The sequence below is a fragment of the Herpailurus yagouaroundi genome, unplaced genomic scaffold, assembly GCF_014898765.1.
Source record: "Herpailurus yagouaroundi ecotype Mexico unplaced genomic scaffold, PumYag 192, whole genome shotgun sequence".
In the NCBI taxonomy this organism is placed as follows: Eukaryota; Metazoa; Chordata; class Mammalia; order Carnivora; family Felidae; genus Herpailurus; species Herpailurus yagouaroundi.
The window spans coordinates 19508930-19532465 of record NW_024412423.1 but is presented as its reverse complement, the minus strand read 5'-3'; the positions used below and the strand labels follow the sequence as shown (position 1 = coordinate 19532465).

Genomic DNA, 23536 nt, shown 5'->3' with positions numbered 1-23536 from the left:
TGGGGGCGGGGGGTGGAGCGTGCGCGTGCGCGTGCGCGCCAGGCCCTCGCCGCGCGACCCAGAGAGGGAGGGGCGGTTTGTCGGCCCTCTGACTGAACGGGCTGTCGCGCTCCAGACGCCATAGCGGCCTGCCTGCAGAGACCTGCTTTACATAGAGCTCGAGGCTGGGGCGGGCTCTGGGCTTAGCGGCGCAGACGGAGAGGCGGGACTGGGTCTGTGCGTGACGGCGGGTGGGCGGGCCCCAGCCGCTGCGCGCACCTGTGGCTCTCACGGGGCGCAGATCTGGGGTCTAGCTGGTTGGCGCCGGACCTTTGCAGGAACAGTCTTGGTCTTGCAACCCAGGTAGCCGTGGTTCGGCTTAGGAAGGCAGTGAGACTCGGCGCCTCGGCGTCTGGCCCAGCGCGGAGCCAGGGGAGGGGATGGCTAGACCACCCGAGTGGGAGGGTCAAGTATAAAAATACCGTCCCTCCACCCCCGCCAACTTTTTACTGACTTCTCTTGAGGGACTGTGACTGGCCCAGAGTCTCCCTGCCAGTTAACTGACCTTGACTCCGCCCATCCTTGTAACAGTGGCAGAGATTGTTTTGAAAGTGGAACCGTTAACTACCCTAATGGAGAGGCTGGGAGCAATGACTTTTAATTCTAATCCAAATGCCCTTTCCATACTTTGGTCTGCGTCAAGCCCCTTTGTTGTCCTTTAACTTGTTAAAACAAATGTAAAAATTTAACTTCGAGAGTGTTGACGATCCCAGTCTAGGATTAAATGTTCCTTCAGATTAGGTATTTCTGCACAATTGGCTCAATAGCTGGTAAAAACACAAAACAAAAGATGCTTCTAAAGTTTCACTGTCCAATAGATTACGTTTATAATTTAAGTTTTTCTAGTAGTCATATTAATAAAGTTACCAGTTGTAGCAAATAAAAATATAACCAGTGAAAATTTGAATTTCAGTTAAAAGAGGGATAATTTTATAGTATTAAAATATAAGCAGGAACATATGAAATTCACATGTAACTGGGTGTCCCATATTTTATCTGGAAACACTACATATTAAGAAAAGTAAAAAGGAATGGATGAAGTTAGTTTTAATAATATGTTTAATAATATATTCAGTCTGAGATTTCCAACATTATCATTTCATCATGTAATCAACATAGAAATTAATGAGATATTTTATATTCTAATATAAAAAATCATTGATCTTACTTTTCTTTTTCATACTAATATTAAGAATCCAGTGTGTATTTTACGGCACATTTCAATTTGGATTAACCACATTTTAAGTGCTCTGTAGCCACATGTAGCTTTAGTGGCTATCTTATTGGACAGCACTGTTATAAAGCCTTTAAAAATTAGGGCTGCTAAATTTAACATTGCAGCATATTCCTTTTTTTTTTTTTTTATAACAGTGGCTTGGTGATAGAGAACTAAATGTATATTGTTTAAATGTAATTTCTTGGATAAACACTCTTTAATAGTGATTATATTCTAAATTGAAAATAAAAATAGAGGACAAGTCAGCATGTTTTATGCAAGAAAATATAAACATTTTCCTAAAACATAAAAACATAGATTTTTAAAACTTGAGATAAAAGTGTTAACACAGATGCTAGTCATTTTGTTTATACGTACAATATTCCTGCCTCCTGAACATGTCTGGCTTTGCCTTCAAAAGTGCACTTAGTCCTTTCTAACATCTTATCTCAAGTAACAGTCCTTTTCTGGAACTAACTGAAAAGGAAAACCAAGCTTCTTGAAAATAAACTTTTTTTGTATCAATTCTCAAAATTGTTTCAATATTTCAAAATAAACTAAAGCGTCTCTGAGAAGAATGCTGACCTGCACCCAGACCAAAAAAAGTGAAAAGGTCTTAAGAAATATCACTTGGACATCAGAAAACACTCCTGAAGGGTCTGAAAACAATTCAGTAGGTTATCAAAAAAGATTTTAAGAAAACAAATCTTTTGCCAAAAAAGGCTTGTCTATGTGCACAAAGCAAAGAGCAACCTGTAGCAGCGGCTTCCAGTTCTAGGTGGGGCGGTGGTTACTCTCTGAATGTTATTATTATTGAAACTGCATCTTTTAAAAGAGAGATTAAGAGGCACCTGGGTGACTCAGTCAGTTAAGCGTCCGTCAGGATATCACTGGTCACGGGTTTGAGCCCCACATCAGGCTCTGTGCTCACAGCTCAGAGCCTGGAGCCCGCTTCATACTGTGTGTCTCCCTCTCTCTCTGCCCCTCCGCCACTCATGCTCTGTTTCTCAGAATAAAAAAAAATGTTAAAAAAATACACAGATTATTAAATAATGGATTAAAATAAGGAAGAATAAACATCTATAACTCCTTGATTTATCTTCTATTCAAAAAGATAGAATTTTGGAAACTTTACAATTCCAGGTTAAGAGACAATACAGTGCATTAGTTAAGAGCATAGTCTCTGGGTAGAACTGTCAGCATTCAATTACTGACTCCTTCAAGTCCTAGCTTGTAAACGTGAGCAAGTTTATAAACTTTCCAAACCTCAATTTCCCAGATGGTAGTGGTGAGCTCAGTGCCTAGCTAGCACATGTTAAGTGTGAAATAAGTATTAACTATAGTTATTTTTATTTTTGCTTATTGACTAAAGAAACACTTTTGGAACTACAAGTTCTCCATAGATTTGGAAATGTTTACATTAAGTGAGCTGAAGCAGGCAGCCCTTAACTTGCTTGAGGAAGGAAGGAGAAGCCTCCAAAGAAAGAACTCCTTTGGGAAAAGAGAGGAGGTCCAGGCTTAGTCCAATGTTATAGCTTCATTATTGGAGTGAAGGATGATTCAGAGGGTCTGCCCAGGCAATGCTGTCAATTCCACAGATTGTGTACAGATTTTATAGAAAGTGAAATCTGGAATAGCTATTTTTTTTGACAAGATCTCTGTGACATTTCATTTGCCTTCGCCTCAGAACATCAGAGTATGACTCAAGAGTGGAGGAATAGGGGTCTATCCCCCTCATCAGACAACATCCCAAGTAGCATTTCATCACCCATACCTATCAGTACTTTGGGTACAGTAGAACAGCTGCAGTTGAACTTGCCATAGCAAGACTTCATTTGTCAGTGGGAATGCAGTACTTTTGTGCCACTGGTGCCCTGGTGTCCACTGCAGACACACCTCAAAAATAATGACAGAATAGTCTATATTCATGGGCCCAACTGTGGTTAGAGGTTTGACTTTGAAGGAGTTTGGGGTTGCACAGATAGAAGAGGCAGAGAAATCACATTTGTGCTGGTATATGGTCCTGCCTTTTAAGTCCCAATTTATTTTGTCCTGGACAGATAGATAACTAACCGTGAAGAGAATGAACCGTGAAACATTTTTAGGACTAGAAAAAGTATGTAATGAAATACTTTGAACAAGTTTTTAAGGACTTAGATGTCTGGAATTTTACTTTGAACAAGTGTAATTTCCAATGTGAAAACCTACAATCTGGCTTCAAGAAATACAGGACAATTTTTAAATTCCAGGTAAATAATTACACATTGCTACACACTTCAGCAACAGTAGGAATGTAAACTCATTCCCCTCAGGGTATACCTGCATAAAATGAAATGTCAAATATGTTGCTTGCCTTTTGAAGACTGGTTACCACATTCTAGAATAGATAGAAAAGATATTGGTGATGGCTAATGTTAGAAATATCAGTTCAGCCAAAAGGCTTTTATGTCTGTATGTGATATAGAAGGAAAATTGAGTCATTCATGTTACTTACTTCTTCCTTCAGTCAGCAAATAGGATGTAATGTGCCCAACAGTGTTCTGGGTTCTGGGAATCGAGGAAACAAACAAGGTATCTATTCTCACAGAGCTCACACTTTAGTTGGGGGGGGGGATGGTGAAACTGACGATAAACTTGTGAAAACAAATAGGAATTTCTAGTAGTGGTAAGTGCCAAGAAAAGATAGAAGAGAATGACAGTGTAAAGAGTGACAGTCAGTGGGTGGCTACCTTAGATTGAATGGTAAAAGAATATTTTTCTGAGAAGGTGATAGCTAAGCTGAGACGCAAGGCATCAGAAGGAACCTATCAAGTGAAGATCTGGGAAGAGAGTGTACCAAGCAGAGGCGCAGCAAATGCTAAGTCTGCAAGGAAAGGGCATGTGCTTGGGGGTGTTGGAACAACAGAGGGAAGACCAGCGTGACTGGAACATAGTGATCAAAGCTAGTAGTGATGGGACATAAGGTCAGAGACATTGGAGGGAGGCCAGTTTGTATGGACACCAGATCATCTAGCGCCCTGTAAACAGTGGCAAGGAGTTTGGATTTTATTATAGGTGCGATGAGGAACTATCAGAGTATTTTTAAGTAGAGAAAGAAAAACAGGTGGTTTCTACCATAAAAAGAGCACTCTGGTTGGTATACCAATTGACTGGAGAGGACAAGAAAGAAAACAGGTCAACTGCTTAGGAAGCCGGTGTGGCACCACAGGCCAGAGCATATGATGGCCTGAAGTACAACAGTATCTGTGAAAGAGATGAACGGATAAACTCAGAACATATTTCGGAAGCAAAAGGTAACACGACTTACTATTGGATATGGGCAGGAGGGGAGGAAATTAAGGACGAATCCTGGAGTTTTGGACTAAGCAACTTGGTGCCAATTTTTAGAATAAGGACATTGATGGGGTGGGTGGGGGTGTGGGAAATTACAAGTTTTACTTCATTTTAATTTTTTAAAAAGTTTATCATGGTTAAATACACATGACATGAAATTATCATCTTGACCATTTTAAGAATAGAGTTCAGTGGCATTAAGTACATTCACATTGTTGTACGACCATTCCTGCCATCCATCTCTAGAACTCTTTTGATGTTGCAAAACTGAAACTCTGTCCCCATTAAACACTAACTTCCCACTCTCTCCCTCCCCCCAGCCCTTAGCAACCATCCTTCTACTTTCTGGTTCTATAAGCTGGACCACTCTTGGTACCTCATATAACTGGAATCCTACAGTCCTGTGTGTCCTGGTGTGACTGGCTAATTTCATTAAGCACACTGTCCACAAGGTTCATCTGTGCTATAGCATATGTCAGAATTTTCTTTCTTTTCAAGGCTGAATAATATTCCACTGTATGTATAGACCACAGTTGGTTCTTTCATTTATCGGTCAATAGACACTTCGGTTGCTTCCATCGTTTGGCTACTGTGAATAGTGTTGCTATAGGAACATGAGTATATAAATATCTCTTCAAGTCCATGCTTTCAGTTCTATTAAGTATATACTAAGAAATGAGATTGCTGGATTGCATGGCAATTGTATTTTTTTTGAGGAACTGCCATGCTGTTTTCTATAGGGAACTGCACCATTTTCCATTCCCATCAACAGCACAAAAAGGTTCCAATTTTTACACATCCTCACCAACACTTGTTATTTTCTATTTTTCTTTAATAGCAGCCATCCTAATGAATATGAGATGATGTCTTATTGTGGTTTGGATTGGTATTCGCTTCATGATTAGTGATGTTGGGCATTATGTTATGTGCTTACTGGCCATTTGTGTATTTTCTTTGAAGAAATGTCCATGAAGTCCTTTGCTCATTTTTTTTAATTGAGTTGTTTGTTGTTGTTGTTGTTGAGTTGTAGGAGTTCTTTATATATTCTAGATATTAACTTCTTATCAGATAGGTGACTTCCAAATATTTTCTCCCCTTCCATGGTTGCCTTTTCACTCTGTTGATCATGTCCTTTTATGCACAAAAGTTTTAAATTTTGGTGTAATCCAATTTATCTATTTTTCCTTTTGTTGCCTGTGCAAGAGGTATACTTTAAATATAAAAATAAACTTATTTGTAAGTATATTAATATTTTAAACTTGTATTTCAGTAGAAGTTTGGAGATAGTTGGGTATATGAATATGAAGTTCATAGGAGACCTCTCATAGGAGAGGTCAGAATGAGATATAAATCAGGGAGTTATCTGCATATGGATGGTATTTAAAGTCATAAGTCTGGAAGAAATTAACCAAGAGAAAAGATACATAGGAACATTTGGTCTCCTTATGAGATAAGATGGGATATGAGTCATATTGGAGTAAGATTCCATAGGAAGATATCAGGAGACTTTGTTAAATTTGGATAATATAAGTTATTGATGATCTTAATCTTCTGAGCTAGATGCCAAGTTAGGGTGGAAATTAGTCCTGATCAAGTATCCATCCTCTTTGCTGTTGCGATGTTACAATAATAATAATATCAATAGCCTGTGACATCGTTTAGTCCTCACATCAGTTCTATGAGGTAGATATTCTCATTGTCTTCACTTTACAGCCAAAGAGAAGTTCAATAATTTATGCAGTTGCTCTGGTTAGTATGTGACAGGTCCCAATTAAAACTCTGGTGGGTCTGCCTCCTTGCCTACACTTTTAATTATTAACGCTACATCTCATTATGTTTAAAACTGAAATCTAAACTTTTGCCCATGCCAAGTGACCGCATTCAGCCTCCTCAGGTTTCATATCAACATGGTCACATCCTTGGTGAATAGTCTAAGAGAGATGGGGCAGATTCTGACACCTTAGGCTGATCTGCACTCTAGCTCTCGATCTTAACACTGTGCCAGTTTCTCATACACCTGAAATAAAGAAAAAAAGTGGATGGACACAGCATACTAGCACAACAGAAGTCGTCATGTTTTTTTCCCTTTCCTCTTGAATACTATGGTCCTTTGGCTCAGTCAGTCTCAGTTCCTCTACTGTCTTGTCATTCTGTTCACCTGAACTACAAACCCCAAATCCAACCAGGTGTGCATTTCACTCCTACCCTGGGATACTGGAGAAAAATCACACAACCATGTGAATTGGCGTCTCTACACATTTCCATTTCCAATCACAGCTGGACCCTCAGCCCATTTGTCACTCTCCCAGCCGACACTTTCCTCCAACCCATCGGTGATCTCCCCTCTCTTGTATCTTTTTTTAAGTTTATTTATTTTGAGAAAGAGAAGAGAAGAGAGAGAGAGAGAGAGACAGAGAGAGGGAGAGAACCAGCAGGGGAGGGGCAGAGAGAGGGAGACAGAGTCCAAAGCAGGGTCTGCACTGACAACAGAGAGCCCAATGTGGGGCTCAAACCCATAAGCCGCAAGATCATGACCTGAGCCTAAGTCGGACACTCAACCGCTCAACCTTCTGAGCCACCCAGGTGCCTGTCCCCTCTCCTGTATCTTAATTCAGCATCTTGGATTGAGAGTGAAGAGTCAAATGGTTTGAGTAAACAAAAGGCCCAGAGTTAGGTGACTGAATTGAGGGGATCATGAAGTATAAACTGGAAGCAAAAGGAACCAAGGTCAGAACTGAAGGGTTGTGAGGAAAACAAAAGGTACTGGAATGAGGCAGAGTTACTGTGATTGTTGACAGGGACGAGGGTGTGTCCTTGGCAGTGAGGGACTGAAGTACGGGTAAAGGTCAAGTACCCTGAAGCTGAGGTAGGTGTACAATTACTCATGCTCCTGAGCACAAAAGTCATCAGTATCAGACTGGGTTCCAGAGAGCTCACAGAATGTGGATAAGCAACTGGGCAGATTGTTGGTAACAGCAACCATAAGGTTACAGCATTAACCTTGAAGGAGGTATTTCATGTACGTGAAGGAGAAGGGGTTCTAGTTTGGAACTGCCAGTGAACATCTAGGTAAATGCCGAGAATTTACCTGGCTCTGAATTTCACAGAAAGTGGGAAATAAATAGCCTCAGTGAGACAGGACCAGAAAGGAAGTGGGGTGCTCAGGGGGAAGCTAGGTCTCTGTCAGGGTGAGGATGTGGAGAAAGCACCCAGAGATATACTTAAAGGAGGACAGATGTTTGTCCAGAGTGGAACAGAATGGCAGGAAGGCAACAGAGGGAGCGTGAAATGGTGGGCTTTGCAGGGACAGGAGCACAGAGGAAGTTAGAAGGAGAGTGTTTGACAAGGAAGGTCAAATTTGCAGCATTAGATAAAAGTCTCATGGTTCTCAAAATCAGGTTGAAGACTTCTGTGCCAAACTGAGACACTGATAGTTCACATCCTTATAATTTTTTTTCAAGTCCTCATAACTTTTTATAAGCCATTTGGCGGTCGGTTAAATAGAACCCCAGTGATAAGGTAATTTGCTTCAGCAGAGCAAGTGTGGCTTGGTGAAACCAAATCAGGGTAGACGTAGGTGACAGCTGCTCAAGCAGAGAGGAGAGGTATAAAAATGCCCAGGTCTGGGGCACCTGGGTGGCTCAGTCAGTTAAGCATCCAACTTCCGCTCAGGTCATAATCTCACGGTTTGTGAGTTTGAGCCCCACGTCGGGTTCTGTGCTGACCACTCAGAGCTTGGAGCCTGCTTCTGATTCTGTGTCTCCCTCTCTCTCTGCCCCTCCCCTGCTTGCACTCTGTCTCTTGCTGTCTCCCGAAAGTAAATCAACATTTAAAAAAAAATTTTTTTTTTTAAAAGCCCAGGTCTGGATAGCAGAAAATGACTTTGACCTGAGTTTCAGCTCCACAGAGACCAGCCCCAGGTCAGGGCACTGGGCTAGCTGCCAAGGCCACACAGACAGGAATTTATAATTTGGCTAGACTGAGACCACTATGAGCAAGAATTTTGTATTCTTTGTGTTCTTCATCTTTGGTCCCTGAGACCTCATACTTAGTTGACACTTAATAAAAGTTTATATTTTTTAACTTCTTTATGATTACAAAAGTAATATATTTGTGAAACATTTGTGAAGTATGGAAAACTACAAAAAGGAAACTAAAACAGAAGTCATCTAAAATCCCCCACCCAGACATACTTACTGTTAACACTTTGAAATATTTCCTTCTAGTTGTTTTTTTTGTGTATTTTACACATATTTTGTTCAAGCATGCATTCATTATTTGGTTAATACTATTACATACTATTTTTTAATACTTGCATTATATCACAAGTATTTTATCATATTATTAAAAATAGTTCTTAGGGGCACCTGGCTGGTTCGGTCATGACAACATGTGACTCTTGATCTCAGAGACATGAATTCGGGCCCCATGTTGGGTATAGAGATCGCTTAAATAAATAAGACTTGATGGGGCGCCTGGGTGGCGCAGTCAGTTAAGCGTCCGACTTCAGCCAGGTCACGATCTCGCGGTCCGTGAGTTCGAGCCCCGCGTCGGGCTCTGGGCTGATGGCTCAGAGCCTGGAGCCTGCTTCTGATTCTGTGTCTCCCTCTCTCTCTGCTCCTCCCCCGTTCATGCTCTGTCTCTGTCTGTCCCAAAAATAAATAAACGTTGAAAAAAAAAAAAAAAAGACTTGAAAAAAAATTCTTAAATACTGTTTTTAAATGCTGAATAATATTCTTTCAAAAAAACACACCATTACTGATTTATTTAACTGTATCCAACTTAACTTTTTTTTTATTGTGGTAAAAAAACACATAACATTAAATTTTGCCATCTGCACCATTTGTAAGTGTACTGTTCAGCAGTAGTATGCATATTTTCATTGTTATGAACAGATCTCTAGAACTTCTTCATCTTGCAAAACTGAAACCCATGGAACGCTAACTCTCCCTTTTCCCTGCTCTTGTTAACCATCTTTCTACTTCCTGTTTCTATGATTTTGACATTTTAGATACTTTATGTGAGTGGAATCATACAGATTTGCCCTTTTGTGACTGGCTTATTTCACTTAGGATAGTGTTCTTGAGGTTCATGCGTGTTACAGCATGCAGCAGGATTTCCTTTTTTTCCCCGACGCTACATAATGTTGCATTGTACATGCACACCACATTTTCTTTATCTATTCATCTGTTGATGAACATTTGGGTTGCTTCCAGTTCTTAGCTTTTGTAAATAATGCTGCATGAGTGTGCAAATAGCTCTGCTAGAGTCTGCTTTGAACTGTTTTGTTGAGTCATATTGTCATTCTATTTTTAAATTTTTGAGGAACCTCCATATTGTTTTCCATAGTGGCTCCACCATTTCACATTTCCACCAAGAGTGCACAAGTATTCTAATTTCTCCACATCCTTGTCAACACTTGTTATCTGCTCTTTTTATAGCAGCCATCCTACTGGGTATGAGATGGTATCTCGTGGTTTTGGTTTCCACTTATCTATCTAATGATTAGTGACGTTGAGCACCTTCATATGCTTGCTGGCCATTTGTACATCTTCTTTGGAGAATTGTCTATTCAAATCCTTGGCCCATTTTTAAATCAGACTATTGTTTTTGTTGTTGAGTGTAGAAGTTTCTTTTACATTCTGGACAGTGATCCTTTATTAGATATATGATTTGTAAACATGTTTTTTCATTCCATAGGCTGCCTTTTCACTCTGTTGCCTTTGACACTCAAGTTTTTAAGTTTGATATAGTCCCATTTGTCTATTTTTGCTTCTCTTGCCAATGGTTTTGGTGCCATGTCCAAGAAACTATCCCCAAATTCAGTACCCTGAAGTTTTTCTTCTTAGAGTTTTTTAGGTCTTACATTTAGGTCTTTATTCTCAGTTAATTTTTGTATTATGGTGTAAGGTATGGATCCAACTTTTTGCATGTGAATATCCAGTTTTAACAAAGCCATTTGGTGAAGAGACTGTCCTTTCCCCAATGTGTAGTGTTGACACTCTTGTCTAAAATAATTTCCCCATATATGTAAGGGTTTATCTGGGATCTCTATTCTCTTATGTTGATCTATATATCTGTCTTTATGCCACTACCACACTGTCTTGAGTACTGTTGTTTGTAGTATATTTGGAGGCTGGAAAGTGTGAAGCCTCCAACTCTGTTCTTTTTCAAGATTGTTTTAGCTGTTTGGGTTCCCTTGAGATTCCACATAAATCTTAGGATGTTTTTTCCTAGTTCTGCAAAAATGCCACTGAGATTTTGACAGCAATTGCATTGCATTTGTAGATTACTCTGATTAGTTGGACGTTTTAATAATATTTGAGTCTTCCACTCCATGAGCACAGGATATGTTACCATTTATTTATATATTCTTTGATTTCTTTTAGCAATGTTTTGTATTTTCAATGAATAAGTCTTTCACCTCCTTTGTTAGGCCATACTTAGTTTTTTAAAATTGCAAATAATAATGTAATAAACATCTCTGCATAAAGAGTTCATATATCTCTGACTATTTCCTAGTTGTGGAGTTAATAAATTAAAAAAAATAATCCAGGGGTGCCTGGGTGGCTCAATCGGTTAAGCATCTGACTCTTGATTTCAGCTCAGGTCATGATCTTGTGGTTTGTGGGATTGAGCCCCGCATTGGGCTCTGCTCTGACTGCACAGAGCCTGTTTGGGATTCTCTCCCTCCCTCTCTCCTTGCCCCTCTCCTACTCACTCACACACATGCTCTACCTCTCTCAAATTGAATAAACTTAAAAAAAAAATCCAAGCATTCTAAGGCTTTGGAAATGCTTTGCCAATTTATTTTCCAGAAAAAATAATCCAATTTACACTCCCACCAGAAGAATATGAAAGTATATCTCTTCATACAATCATTATTATTGAACACTATCATTTTGTAATCTTTTGTTAGTTGCAAAATGGCAGCACATTGCTACTTCAATTAGTATTCTTTCAATTACTTCTAAAGCAGAATGCTTGTTTGGTATGTTTATTGGCCAACATTTTCTTATTTGAAAACTAGTAATTACTTTTGCCAATTTAACTATAATAATGACCATAATATATTTATTCATTATTGATTGATTGATTGATAAATTTATTTTATTTAGAGAGAGAGAGCACGAGAGCAGGGGAGAAGGGCAAAGGGAATATCAAGCAGGCTCCACACTTAGCGCCAAGCCCGACATGGGGCTCGATCCTATGACTCTGGTGGCATCATGACCTGAGTCAAAATCAAGAGTGGGACTCAACCAACTGAGCCACGCAGGCACCCCTATTTATTCATTTTTATTTTTTTAATGTTTTTTTACTTAAAAACTTTTTTTAATGTTTATTTTTGAGAGAGAGACAGAGTGTGAGTGGCAGAGGTGGAGAGAGAGAGAGAGAGAGAGAGAGAGAGAGAGAGAGAACCTGAAGCAGGCTTCAGGCTCTGCACTATCAGCACAGAGCCTGACGCAGGGCTCGAACCTATGAAACGTGAGATCATGACCTGAGCCGAAGTCAGATGCTTCACCGACTGAGCCACCCGGGTGCCCCTATTTATTCATTTTTAGACAAATATTTTATCAAGTACCTGCTATGTGCCAACCACTGTTCTAACTTCTGGGGATACAGAAGTGCCCCTCATGGAATTGTAAGCTCCAGGAGGAAGAAGAACATTTGAAAAAATGAAGAAGTAAATTAGTTAGGATGTTAGAGGGTGATAGGAACTATGAAGAAAAATGAAGCAGGAATGGGTGAGTTGAGGACAGACAGAGAACAGGATGCAATTTTAGACTGGGTGGTCGGATAAGTATTTAGGAAGCAGGCGACATATGAAGAAAGACATAGGGTGGGGACACACAGAATATGGCCCTATCAGTTGGTGAGCATATATAACTCCACACTGGGAGCTATATATGTTCCAAACTAGGAGCTATATATCAAACTGGAGCATTTTTAGCATGAAAGGTTGTGGGGGGTATTAATAATCACCCTGGGCCAGCTGTGGCTCCTCTGGGAAAACTGAGACATGTAGTCGTCCTCTGTATAGATTATTGTAAAGACTTTGACTTTTTAAAAACTTGACTGATGTGGGACATAACTCACATAATAAAAGTATGTGCTGTGGGAGCATAAAGGGGGGAAGAAAAGCACCTGGCTGAGAGGAGAAGCTACTGGAAGGTTTGGAGTAGAAAAGTAACATGATCTCATTAAAAAAAAAACTTTTTTTAAGTTTATTTTGAGAGAGAGAAAGAGTGTCAGCAGGGGAGGGGTAGAGAGAGAAGGAGAGACAGAATCCCTAGCAGGTTCCATGCTGTCAGCCAGGGAACCAGATGTGGGGCTCTATCCCATGAACCATAAGATCATGCATGAGCAGAGGTCAAGAGTCTGATGCTTACCTGACTGAGCCACCCAGGTGCTATAAGACATGATCTCATTTAGATCACCCACACTGCTATGCTGAGGATAGATTCAAGGAAGACAGGAGCAGAATTAAGGAGGAGGGACTAGTTAGGATGCTAACAGAATCCAGGCAAGAAACTAGATTCTAGAACATGTGGTGTAAGATTGGCTGCCAGTCTGAGATTGCTATTCGTAAGTGCAGGATAGTGCTTTGTACCCCTAATTTTAAAAGTAGTTTCTTTTTTTTTTTAATTTTTTTTTAACATTTATTTATTTTTGAGACAGAGAGAGACAGAGCATGAATGGGGGAGGGTCAGAGAGGGAGACACAGAATCCGAAGCAGGCTCCAGGCTCCGAGCTGTCAGCACAGAGCCTGACATGGGGCTCGAACTCACGGACCGCGAGATCGTGACCTGAGCTGAAGTTGGCCGCTCAACCGACTGAGCCACCCAGGCGCCCCTAAAAGTAGTTTCTAGAGGTGCCTAGGTGGCTTGGTCGGTGGCTTGGTCGGTGGCTTGGTCGGTGGCTTGATTTTGAATCAGGTCATGATCCCAGGGTGGTGGGATTGAACCCAGAGTCGGGCTCCATGCTCAGCGTGGAGCCTGCCTGAGATTCTTTCTCTTGACCCCTCCTTCTCTCTCTGCCTCTCTCTCTTTCTCTCTCTCTCTACCAAAATAAATACATAAACTTAAAAAAATAAATAAAAGTAGTTTTTAAAAATCAGCAATGCATCTTCAGTTTAATCAAATAGTATTTGGGCATGTATTGATCTACTTGATCTTTGAACTACCGAAGAGATAATCATGCCTGTACTTGTTGCCTTTATATAAACAGATTTTCAGAAGACATAAAGCACCTGCACAAACAGCAATAAAAGGTAATTATAAAATCCTCACTTTTCATATTTAGAAAAAGCTTTGAGAGCATTTTTGATATACGCATTTAAATTTTTTAATGTCTGTGTATCAAACATATTTACCAAGCTAGATTTACAAAGTTTTTCAACTAAAATATTTATCAATGCTTGCTAAATGCAAGAAAACACTATGCTAAACAGATCTACAGAGGATAAAAAGACAAACAAGGTAATGCCCCTAGCCTCTGGAAAGCAATAAGACAAGAGCCCAACTGAGTAAGGGTAACAAGTACATGAGGAGCACAGAGGAGGGAACAGCCACTACCGGTGGGAAGGAAGTTCAAGGAGAGCTTCTTGGGAGACAGCGTGACCTGCTGTCTGTGGGACAGGCTACCTAGTGCCCAGCAAGGTAGGTGGAAAAATTATCCAGACAGGCTGCATCCATGGGGGAGAAAAAAGCACTGGGTGGATGAAACTGTGCAAATGACATGACATAAACTATTCTAGGATATTCTAGTGGGTTTTAAAGTAACAATCAAAAGCTAGGATCAGTGTGTCATGAGGATATAAAATATGTGTTAGAAATACAACAATAAAGAGAAAGAATTCAGGGTTAATCAGAAAAGTTCAAGATAAGGAACTTGAAATACTATGGACCATTTATTAAAGAAGTTATATCAAAATTTCCTCTACAAAATATTTAGTGAAAATTTAATCTTGGGGATAAGTATTTTTAGGAGATGATGCCACCAAGCATCATATAAAAAACCAGAGCTACCTCCTTCTCTGAGCACACTGTAGTGCTGGGGGATGTCAAAGGCTCAGTTGCTTTTCACTGTGCTGCTGTCGCAGAAGCCACTTTCAGAGAAAGCATGCTGCCTCAGCCTCCAGGATTAACTCCTCGCTGTGTTATCATCTCAGCATGCCTAAAACATGTTAAGACAGAGACCTAAAATTTATTTTCTGAGCTTATGATAACACATTACCCCATTAGTGACCATTATTTTTTACACTGCTCATTCATGGAACCAGATGCACCCCTGGTCAGAGAGAATGTAGCTGCATACTGTGCTTAGGAAGGAATCTATTAATGGAAAGAACTGATTTAAAAGTCTTTCCAGATTGTTGGCTTGGACAGCCTTCTTTCTGAGTGCTGATGTCTCTTGGCCATGGGACATACAAACCATCTTTACCAATCTAACTGGTTTGTGGCTTTCCTGATTATCTGTTTACTAGCAAAATACCTTTTCAACCAGTCTTAAGAAACAGAAAGTTCAATCATGCGCCTCAAAAGATCACAACAAATACAGACCATTCAAAACACTGTGAGTTATAGCCACTGAATTTTGGCAGGGAACTGTCTCGGTTTCCTTCATAAAGGCCAACAGGTCATATGAGCCACATATCAAGGTTTCTTGATCTCTTACTGTGTTTCACTTGTAAAACACTATTAATATCTGCCATCAATTCCTCTCAAAGGATTGTATGAAATTCTCTGGATAGGAATAGTGCATATAATCATTTAGTTACAGCAATATATAGGTTCACTTCAAAAATTACTCTAATTTTGAATGTACTAGTTCACTTATACACATACACACATATACTGTTATCACCTAATAGTTGTGTTAATACAAGGACATTCTTTTTATTTGAATAGCATTTGTATGTTTGAAAATGAAGGTTCATCTTTGTATGAATTTACCAGTCCTTGACCAATGCATTTTTCAAAAAAATCTTATGAACCCATCTCATTGAATTAATTAGGAAGGTGGACTATCTAGAAATGGTTTGTTTTTAAAATAAGGGGATTATCTGGAAGAGTGGCTTGGAGTTTGCTATGTGACAAGCATTTCTCAACAGCAAAGTCATCTTAGTGTTAATCCTTAGGGTTGGTCCATTTCATCAAGAAAGACTTTGGTTTCTTCATAGAGTCTTAGGCATCTGTTTTTCAGGTCACCAAATGGGGTGGAAATTTTATCAGAATGAAGTTATGAGAACTTTGGGATTTTCTTCTTTCTCCGCTGAATCTCTTGTGTTTTTCCTAAGTCTGAACCTGAAAATAAGATAAGCACTAAAGAAAATTAGTCAAGACTCTTCTCCTTAAAATGCTAGAGTGATGCTGAAAAACATTTATCCAGTCAATGAACATAACTCTAGTAATAACTCAGGAGTCTAGAGTTTGTATTCTATAATTTTACAATTCTCCTCAGGAAAGGATCGAGTGGTAAACATGAAGTTCTTGGCAAGCTAAAGTTAATATTGAAATAGTCCTATCATTAGAAGAAACAACGTTTTGGGTACATTTTGTTGTACATGTTCCTTCAGGGACCAGAATCTACTCACATACAGATTTATGTTTTTCATGGCTTGATGCTAAAGTTACTTTATCTTATGTAAACTCACAACAGCCATATGAACTATTCCTGTACAACAGATGCAAATACTGAGGTTCAGTGAAAGTTAAGTAATTTTCCCTCATTTATGCAATAGATTTGGGATTTGAAGCCAGACATTTTCACTCTAGAATCTAAACTTCTCCCACACTACCACTCATCTTTAATTGTCTGCCAGTCTGTGATATTGTATAAAGATATTTGATTTTTGTCCCTGGTTCCTGACTCAGCGCTCCTAAATCCTTTGTCATTTCCTGAGTGATAGGGGTAATAGGACTGTCTTGTCTTTTGTTCTAATGAGGCAACTCCTGGTGGGTCAGTTGATAGTTTCAGGATGGAGACTGGTCACCAGAAACACTAGGCCTTGGTTAGCAGCCTGGAACTTTCAGCCCCACCCTCCAACCTCCAAGAGAAGAGAGGGGCAACAGGTTGAATTAGTTATTGATCATGTCTATGTGATAAAACCTCCATAAAACCCTCTGAACACCGAGGTTTGGAGAGCTTCTGAATTGGTGAACACATCCATGCTCCAAAATGGCAGTGCTCCCCAGCTGCACAGGGACAGAAGGTTCCTGTACCCTGGACTCTTCTGGACCTCACCCTTTGCACCTCTTTGTACCTCACCCTTTGTACCTCACCTCTTCATCTGGTTGTTCATATGTATCCTTTATAATAAACTTGAAATGGTAAGGAGAGTGTTATCCTGGTTCTGTGAATCATTCTGGACAATTACTGAATTTGAGCACAGGGGTTGTGGAAACATCAGACTCTGAAGCCAAGTTGGATAGAAGTGTGGATAATCTGGGGACCTCATATTTATCACCAGCATCTAAAGTGAGGGCAGTCCTATGGGACTGAGCTCTTAAATCTGTGGATTCTGATGGAAACTCTGGGTGGTAAGGGTTGGAATTGAATTAAATTACAGGACACCTAGTTGGGTAAGAAGTGGTTGGTATCAGGGGAAAAACTCTCATAAAATCTCACAGACAAAAAATATATATTGAACTATTTTATTTTGTATCTCTTTATAAATATGGACAAGTATTGCTTTTCGTGTATGTATCTGCCATTGAAATTTCCTTTTCTGTCAACTGCTTGTTGATGACCTTTGGCATTTTTCCTACTGAGTTGTTGGTCTTTTTCTGACTGACTGCTGAGAGTTTCTTGTGTATTAGCTATATTAGCCCCAGGTACCTATTGTGTGTTGCAAATATTTTCCCCCTGGATTTTTGACCTTTGTTTTTAGTTATGGTTTCTTTTCTTGCTGTGCCAACAATTTCTAAAGTTTCACAATCAGACATAGCAATCTTTTCCTTTATTTTTCTTTGCTTTTCATATCATATTCAGAAAGGCCTTCTCTAAGGTTATAAAAATATATATCTTTTCTTCTGGAACATTTATGATTTTACATTAATTGCTCTTCAATTTATCTTGATGTATTTTGAAGTAGGAGTCAAGTTTTTTTATTTATACAACATAGCTAGCTGAGTTCTCTAACACCTTTTACTGAATAATCTAATTTTCCTCACTGATTTTGAATAGCTACTTTTTAGCATATACTGACTTCTCATATTTTCTTGGATTTAATTCTGAACTCTATTCTATTCCAGGGATTTCTATCCTACACCAGTATCACACTGTTTTAATTACCTTTGCTTAGTAATATGCTTTATTATCTGATAGAGCTACCCCCCATTTACCACCCTTCTTTTTCAGAAACTTCCTAGCTATTCTTGCATGTTTATTCCTTCTGAGGAATTCTGGTATCAGTTTTTAAAGTTCCACTTACCCTTTCACTTTCTGCATCTGCTCTAAGGTCTCTGGTAGAGTTACTCCAAAACTTTCAGGGAGAAAGAGGGTGATGATTCCAATCAAGACAGTCAGGCTGCCCATGAGGATGTAGGGCAGAACTCTGTTGTACGCACCTGTAAGGAACAAGAACATCAATTACATATAGGGATTTTTCAGATGCTTTTGGGAATCCTTTTATCATGGTAAACAATGGTATTTGAGAGCAGTTTTAAATCTGAACATTGTCAGAAGGAAAAAGATATGTAAAATATCACAATCACAGTTTCTCTTTGGCAGATGTCATTGCCTTCATGATCTCCATACTCATTTACCTACATGATGCTGCATAAGGTCTTTCATGCCAGTTCCATTCTCTAAGCCACTGTTTAACCATGTGTGACCCATGTTCCTTTGATGGAACTATTTGCCTACCAAGTTTTCCCTCTTACGGTGGAAGAAATTTGAGAGGAGGGATGAGAGGACATCAAGGAGAGAAAGCATATTGCAGGGACAGATACTAGCCATTATGACTGGTGTGACAAGGTGTGGCCTTTGCTTTTGCCTGCAAAAGTGGGCTGCAGTGGACAGCTAGGTCCAAAGAGCCACGAGACTCTTTTTTTTTTTTTTAACAATATTTTTTTTAAGAGAGAGAGAGCATGAATGGTAGAGGGAGAGACAGAGAGAGAGAGAGAGAGAGAGAGAGAGAGAATCGTAAACAGGTTCCATGACCAACTCAGAGCCCGATGTGGGGCTCAATCTCACCAAGCCACCCAGATGCCCCTAAAGAGCCATGAAACTCTTAAAGAAAAAAAACCTAAGTAATACGTTCAATCCAATTTCAATCACTAAATGTCAGGTACCGTGAATGCATTCTGCCTGGCTTTGGTTGCTTTCTGCAACATTTGCATGTCTTGATTTTGTATGTAATTGTATGAGCCATTCCACCTCTTCCTTATCAGGCATTCCTTGGACAGGAGAATAATAGATCCTCACCTTGCTTCCCTTCTGCATACAGAGATTACAGAGGAACAACACACCCAAGAATTTTATTTGACAGAAAACGTTAAACTTGAATCTTCTGCGAGGTGTCTATGTCACTAACAGGAGTAGCTATTGTGGAATAGAAAGCTCTGTCTTGGATTCCTCTGTTTCTTAGGCACCAATGGTCCACCCTTTAGACCAAGTGAGCAGGGTTTGAACGTATAGGGAGGAAGAAAGGAGAAATGACACCATTCTATACAATAATGTGCTTTCTTAGGTGTTGTTCAGGGCAGCCATGTAGAGTATGTTTAAGACAAGAAAATGCTTCATTTTCTCTGTGAAGATTTAGAACGTACCTTTCCTGAGGATTAATATATAGTCTTTGTGTGTGTGTGTGTGTGTGTGTGTGTGTGTGTGTGTGTGTGTGTTTGAACCAGTAGGTAACCAATGGATGACTAGGAAGAATAAGGAGGTATATCAACATCTCTCACCATCAGTCCTCAGTGGGATCTGACTTGGAGGGCCAGATCCTACATCCACGAACAACCCACTGAAGCCCTCTGTGGTGTTATTCCAGATTGAGAATTTTGATTATATAAAAACTAAAATTTCCTGCATTACAAAAAAAATATTATTAAGTAAAAAGTGAAGGATAAACTAGGAAAAATATTTACAACATATACACAAAGGGCTAGTTTCTTTCAATTACAAAGAGCTCTTACAAATCAAAAATAAACCATTCAAAAGATGAACAAGAGACATGAACAGTCAGGTCACTGAAAAACAGATGCAATGTCAATAGAGACACGAAAAACTGCTCAACCTTATTTATAATTAAAGAAATAGAAATGAAAGCAACAATGATATCCATTTTTCAGATAACAGATTATCAACGATTTAAAAATTGGATAATCCCCATTGTTAGTGAGGATATGGAGAAATAGACACTCTCATATACTGATAGTTGGATTGTAAATTAGTACAATGTTTAGAGGCCAGTTTGTCAATATCTGTGGAAATTTTAAATTGCTCCAACAATACATAAATCTGAATGTATGTAATTAAATGAACAAAGGGGCATAGGGGCATAGATGAATGTTCATTGTAGTATTATTTGTAATAACAAAAACCTGGAAATGACCTAAATGTCCATCCATTGAGCCTAGTTAAACACATTTTTATGCATATACGTATATTAGAAGACTATATACTAATGAAAAAGAAGGTAAGAGCTATATATACTAATAAGGAAAGGTACTGTGATACAATGTTAAGTTAAAAAAGTTGTGAAACATAGTAGGTATTTATACAAGGGATACAGGTATGCTATTTTGAAGGGGCACATGCACCCCGATGTTTATAGCAGCGCTATCAACAATAGCCAAAGTATGGAAAGAGCCCAAATGTCCACCGATGGAAGAATGGATAAAGAAGTTGTGGTATATATACACAATGGAGTATTACTCGGCCATCAAAAAGAATGGCATCTTGCTATTTGCAACTACGTGGATGGAACTAGATGGTATTATGCCAAGCGAAATTAGTCAGGCAGAGAAATACAAATACCATATGACTTCACTCATATGAGGACTCTAAGATACAAAACAGATGAACATAAGGGAAGGGAAGCAAAAATAATATAAAAACAGGGAGGGGGACAAAACATAAGAAACTTAAATATGGAGAACAGAGGGTTACTGGAGGGGTTGTAGGAGGGGGGACAGGCTAAATGGGTAAGGGGCATTAAGGAATCTACTCCTGAAATCATTGTTGCACTATAGGCTAACTAATTTGGATGTAAATTTAAAAAAATAAATTAAATAAAAGGAAAAAAAGTTGTGAAACAGTATGTACAATTTTTTTGTGTTTAATTTTATTTTATGTGTATGTGTGTGTATACTTTGTGTGTGTGTGTGTGTGTGTGTGTGTGTGTGTGTGTGTGTATGTTTTGCAATAAAAAACAACTGAAGGGCTATTCACTGAAGTGTTAATATTAGCTCCTTTTAGTTCTAGGGATGCGATTTGGGCTGCCTGAGAGTGAAGAGGTAAACTTGCCCTTTTTCCAGAACCTTTTATGCTGTTAGCATTTTTCACAATGAAAAAGTTATTCCTTTATATTTTAAAAAAAGAACAAATTGACAAGATGCATCTCACCGAGGTAAACAAAGTAGGGAGCAATGATGCTGCCCACTCTGGAGGCCATGGATGTAACCCCCACAGCCATATTCCTGACCAGGGTGGGGTAAAGCTCTGCAGTGAAGACATACAGCATGGAGAAAGCAGAGGTAATTCCGAACTTTCCTAACATCGCCAGACCAATGGACAAGAAGTTGTAATCTGGAAAAGAGACCCAGCGTAAATAGAGGTGTAAATTGGGGTGATGGTGGGGGTTCAGAGCTGACAGCCAAGAAAGAATTCTTGAAGACATCTTGGGTACAAAAAAGTGATTTTATTAAAGCATGGGGACAGGACCTGTAGGCAGAAAGAGCTACCTTGGGGTCATGAGGAGTTGCTAGTTACATACCCTCAGGTTGGGAGGGGGTTAGGGATAGAGTAAGTCTCTAAGGAATTTTGGAAGCAAGGTTTCCAGGACCTTAAGGGACTGGGTGTTGTTACGAAAATAAGCCATTTATTACCATTTAGTAAAACCTGAGTCATGAGATGCTTCATATGTATATCAGGGGGCCATAAGCTTGGAGTATGATTGCCAGCATATATCTTGGGGGTGAGATAAAGGAAGTTACCAAAGGAATTAAAAAAATCTTTTTTAATGTTTATTTATTTTTGAGAGAGAGAGAGACAGAGCAGGAGCAGGGGAGGAACAGAGAGAGACGGAGACAGAATCAGAAGCAGGCTCCAGGCTTTGAGCTGTCAGCACAGAGTGATGTAGGGCTCGAACTTACGAACCGTGAGATCATGAGCCGAAGTTGGATACTTAACCAACTGAGCCCCCAGGTGCCCCAAGGGAATTTTTATATGTTAAAGTAGACTTACAGGACCCTGGGGTGTGGGGTGGGGCAGGAGAATGTTAAGCCAAGATTCCCTTTTGCCCCTAACAAAGGGTCATCATTGAGGCAGCTCCTAGAGGAAGGTCACTGCTGGTTTCCAGGACTTGTCAGTGGGCTGTAGGCAGTAAGGGAATCTAATTTTTCATTTGCCTTAGCTTCCCTCATCACCATGGTAAGCACTTAAACCCCTTTCCTTTGTTCTTGGGTAGGCAGGAGTGTCTGAGGAATATCACACATATCCCATCCTGGGGTGGGTAGGTTACTGTTAGTCTGTACTTTGCCCTCAACTTGCCCCACACTCCTCCTCAGAAGTGGTTTTAGAAGTGAGATTTTCTTAACTCAGTTGCTTTTGTTGTCCTTTTTGCTTGTTTGGGGATTGTTTTTATAGTATAAAGATATTCCTCAAGTAACACTTTTTCTTTAAATATCTTTTTCTTTTCTTTCTTTCTTTTTTTTTTTAGGAGAGTGAGAGAGAGAGAGAGCATGAGAGTTAGAGGGAGACAGAATCTTAAGCAGGCCCCAAGCCCAGTGTGGATCCTAACATGGGGCTCAATCTCATGACCCTGAGATCATGAACTGAGCTGAAATCAAGAGTCAGACATTCAACCAATTGAGCCCCTCAAATATCTTAATAATTAGACACAAACAAAGGTGGAGAGTGACAGGTTGCTTCCTGTTTTTCTGTACTGTTTTTCTAGCTCATTTATTCCTTCAGTGACCTTTGTCCACTTTTATGTGTAACAACAGTTTCAGAGTAAGTTGTTAGCATGCTAATATAGTTAAATTTAATCCTCAAAGGGAAGAACCAATCCTTTTTATCCTGTTAATTATTAAGAAATATATATTTCTATGTATAATATTATGTATCAATGATCTATTGATAACATTTTAATAATATGATAAAGGTTGATATAAAGAGAAAAAAGAAGCAAATGTCTTTATGTGCTCTTTAACAGCTTAAAGATTACAGACCATAAAAATCACTGGCCTAAGGGCACCTGGCTGGCTCAGTCAGAAGAGCATGTAACTCTTGATCTTGGAGTCATGAGTTTAAGTCCCACGTTGGGTGTAGAGATTACTTAAAAATAAAATTTTAAGGAGTGCCTGGGTGACTCAGTCGTTTGAGCATCTGACTCTTGAGTTCAGCTCAGGTCATGATCCCTGGGTTGTGGGATTGAGCCCCACATCAGGCTCTGTGCTGACAGTGTGGTGCCTGTTTGGGATTCTGCCTCTCTCCCTCTGCCCCTCTTCCCCAGCTCATGTTCTCTCTCTCTCTCTCTCTCTCTCTCTCTCTCTCTCTCTCTCTCTCTCAAAATAATGAATCAAATCAAATCAAATCAAATCTTAAAAAAAAAATCACTGACTTACACTGGACCTGGCAAGTACTACAAACTACAAACACTGGAATATGTGCCTCACATAAAAGTACCAAGGGGATGATTGACAGTATTGTTCTTCCTCTCAGTGACTTCTGATTCTCTCAGGCTGACTCCTGTTTGGGCGGGGGGGGGGGGGGGGGGGG

General features: G+C 39.6%; 1 protein-coding gene across 2 annotated transcripts in view; it reads right to left on the bottom strand.

Moving 5' to 3' along the window:
* Positions 1–13979: 13979 nt before the first annotated feature.
* Positions 13980–23536, bottom strand: part of LOC121010675 (solute carrier family 22 member 4) — a 43338-nt gene continuing 33781 nt past the window's right edge. Inside the window, exons 8-10 of one of the 2 annotated variants that reach the window (XM_040444421.1) lie at positions 21161–21343; positions 18024–18159; positions 13980–15894 (exon numbers count right to left, since the gene is read on the bottom strand). In XM_040444421.1, coding sequence (XP_040300355.1) covers positions 15819–15894; positions 18024–18159; positions 21161–21343 — 395 coding nt within the window. In that variant the 3' untranslated portion in view covers positions 13980–15818. The remainder of the gene's footprint in view (positions 15895–18023; positions 18160–21160; positions 21344–23536) is intronic. The other variant, XM_040444422.1, reaches the window with a different exon arrangement.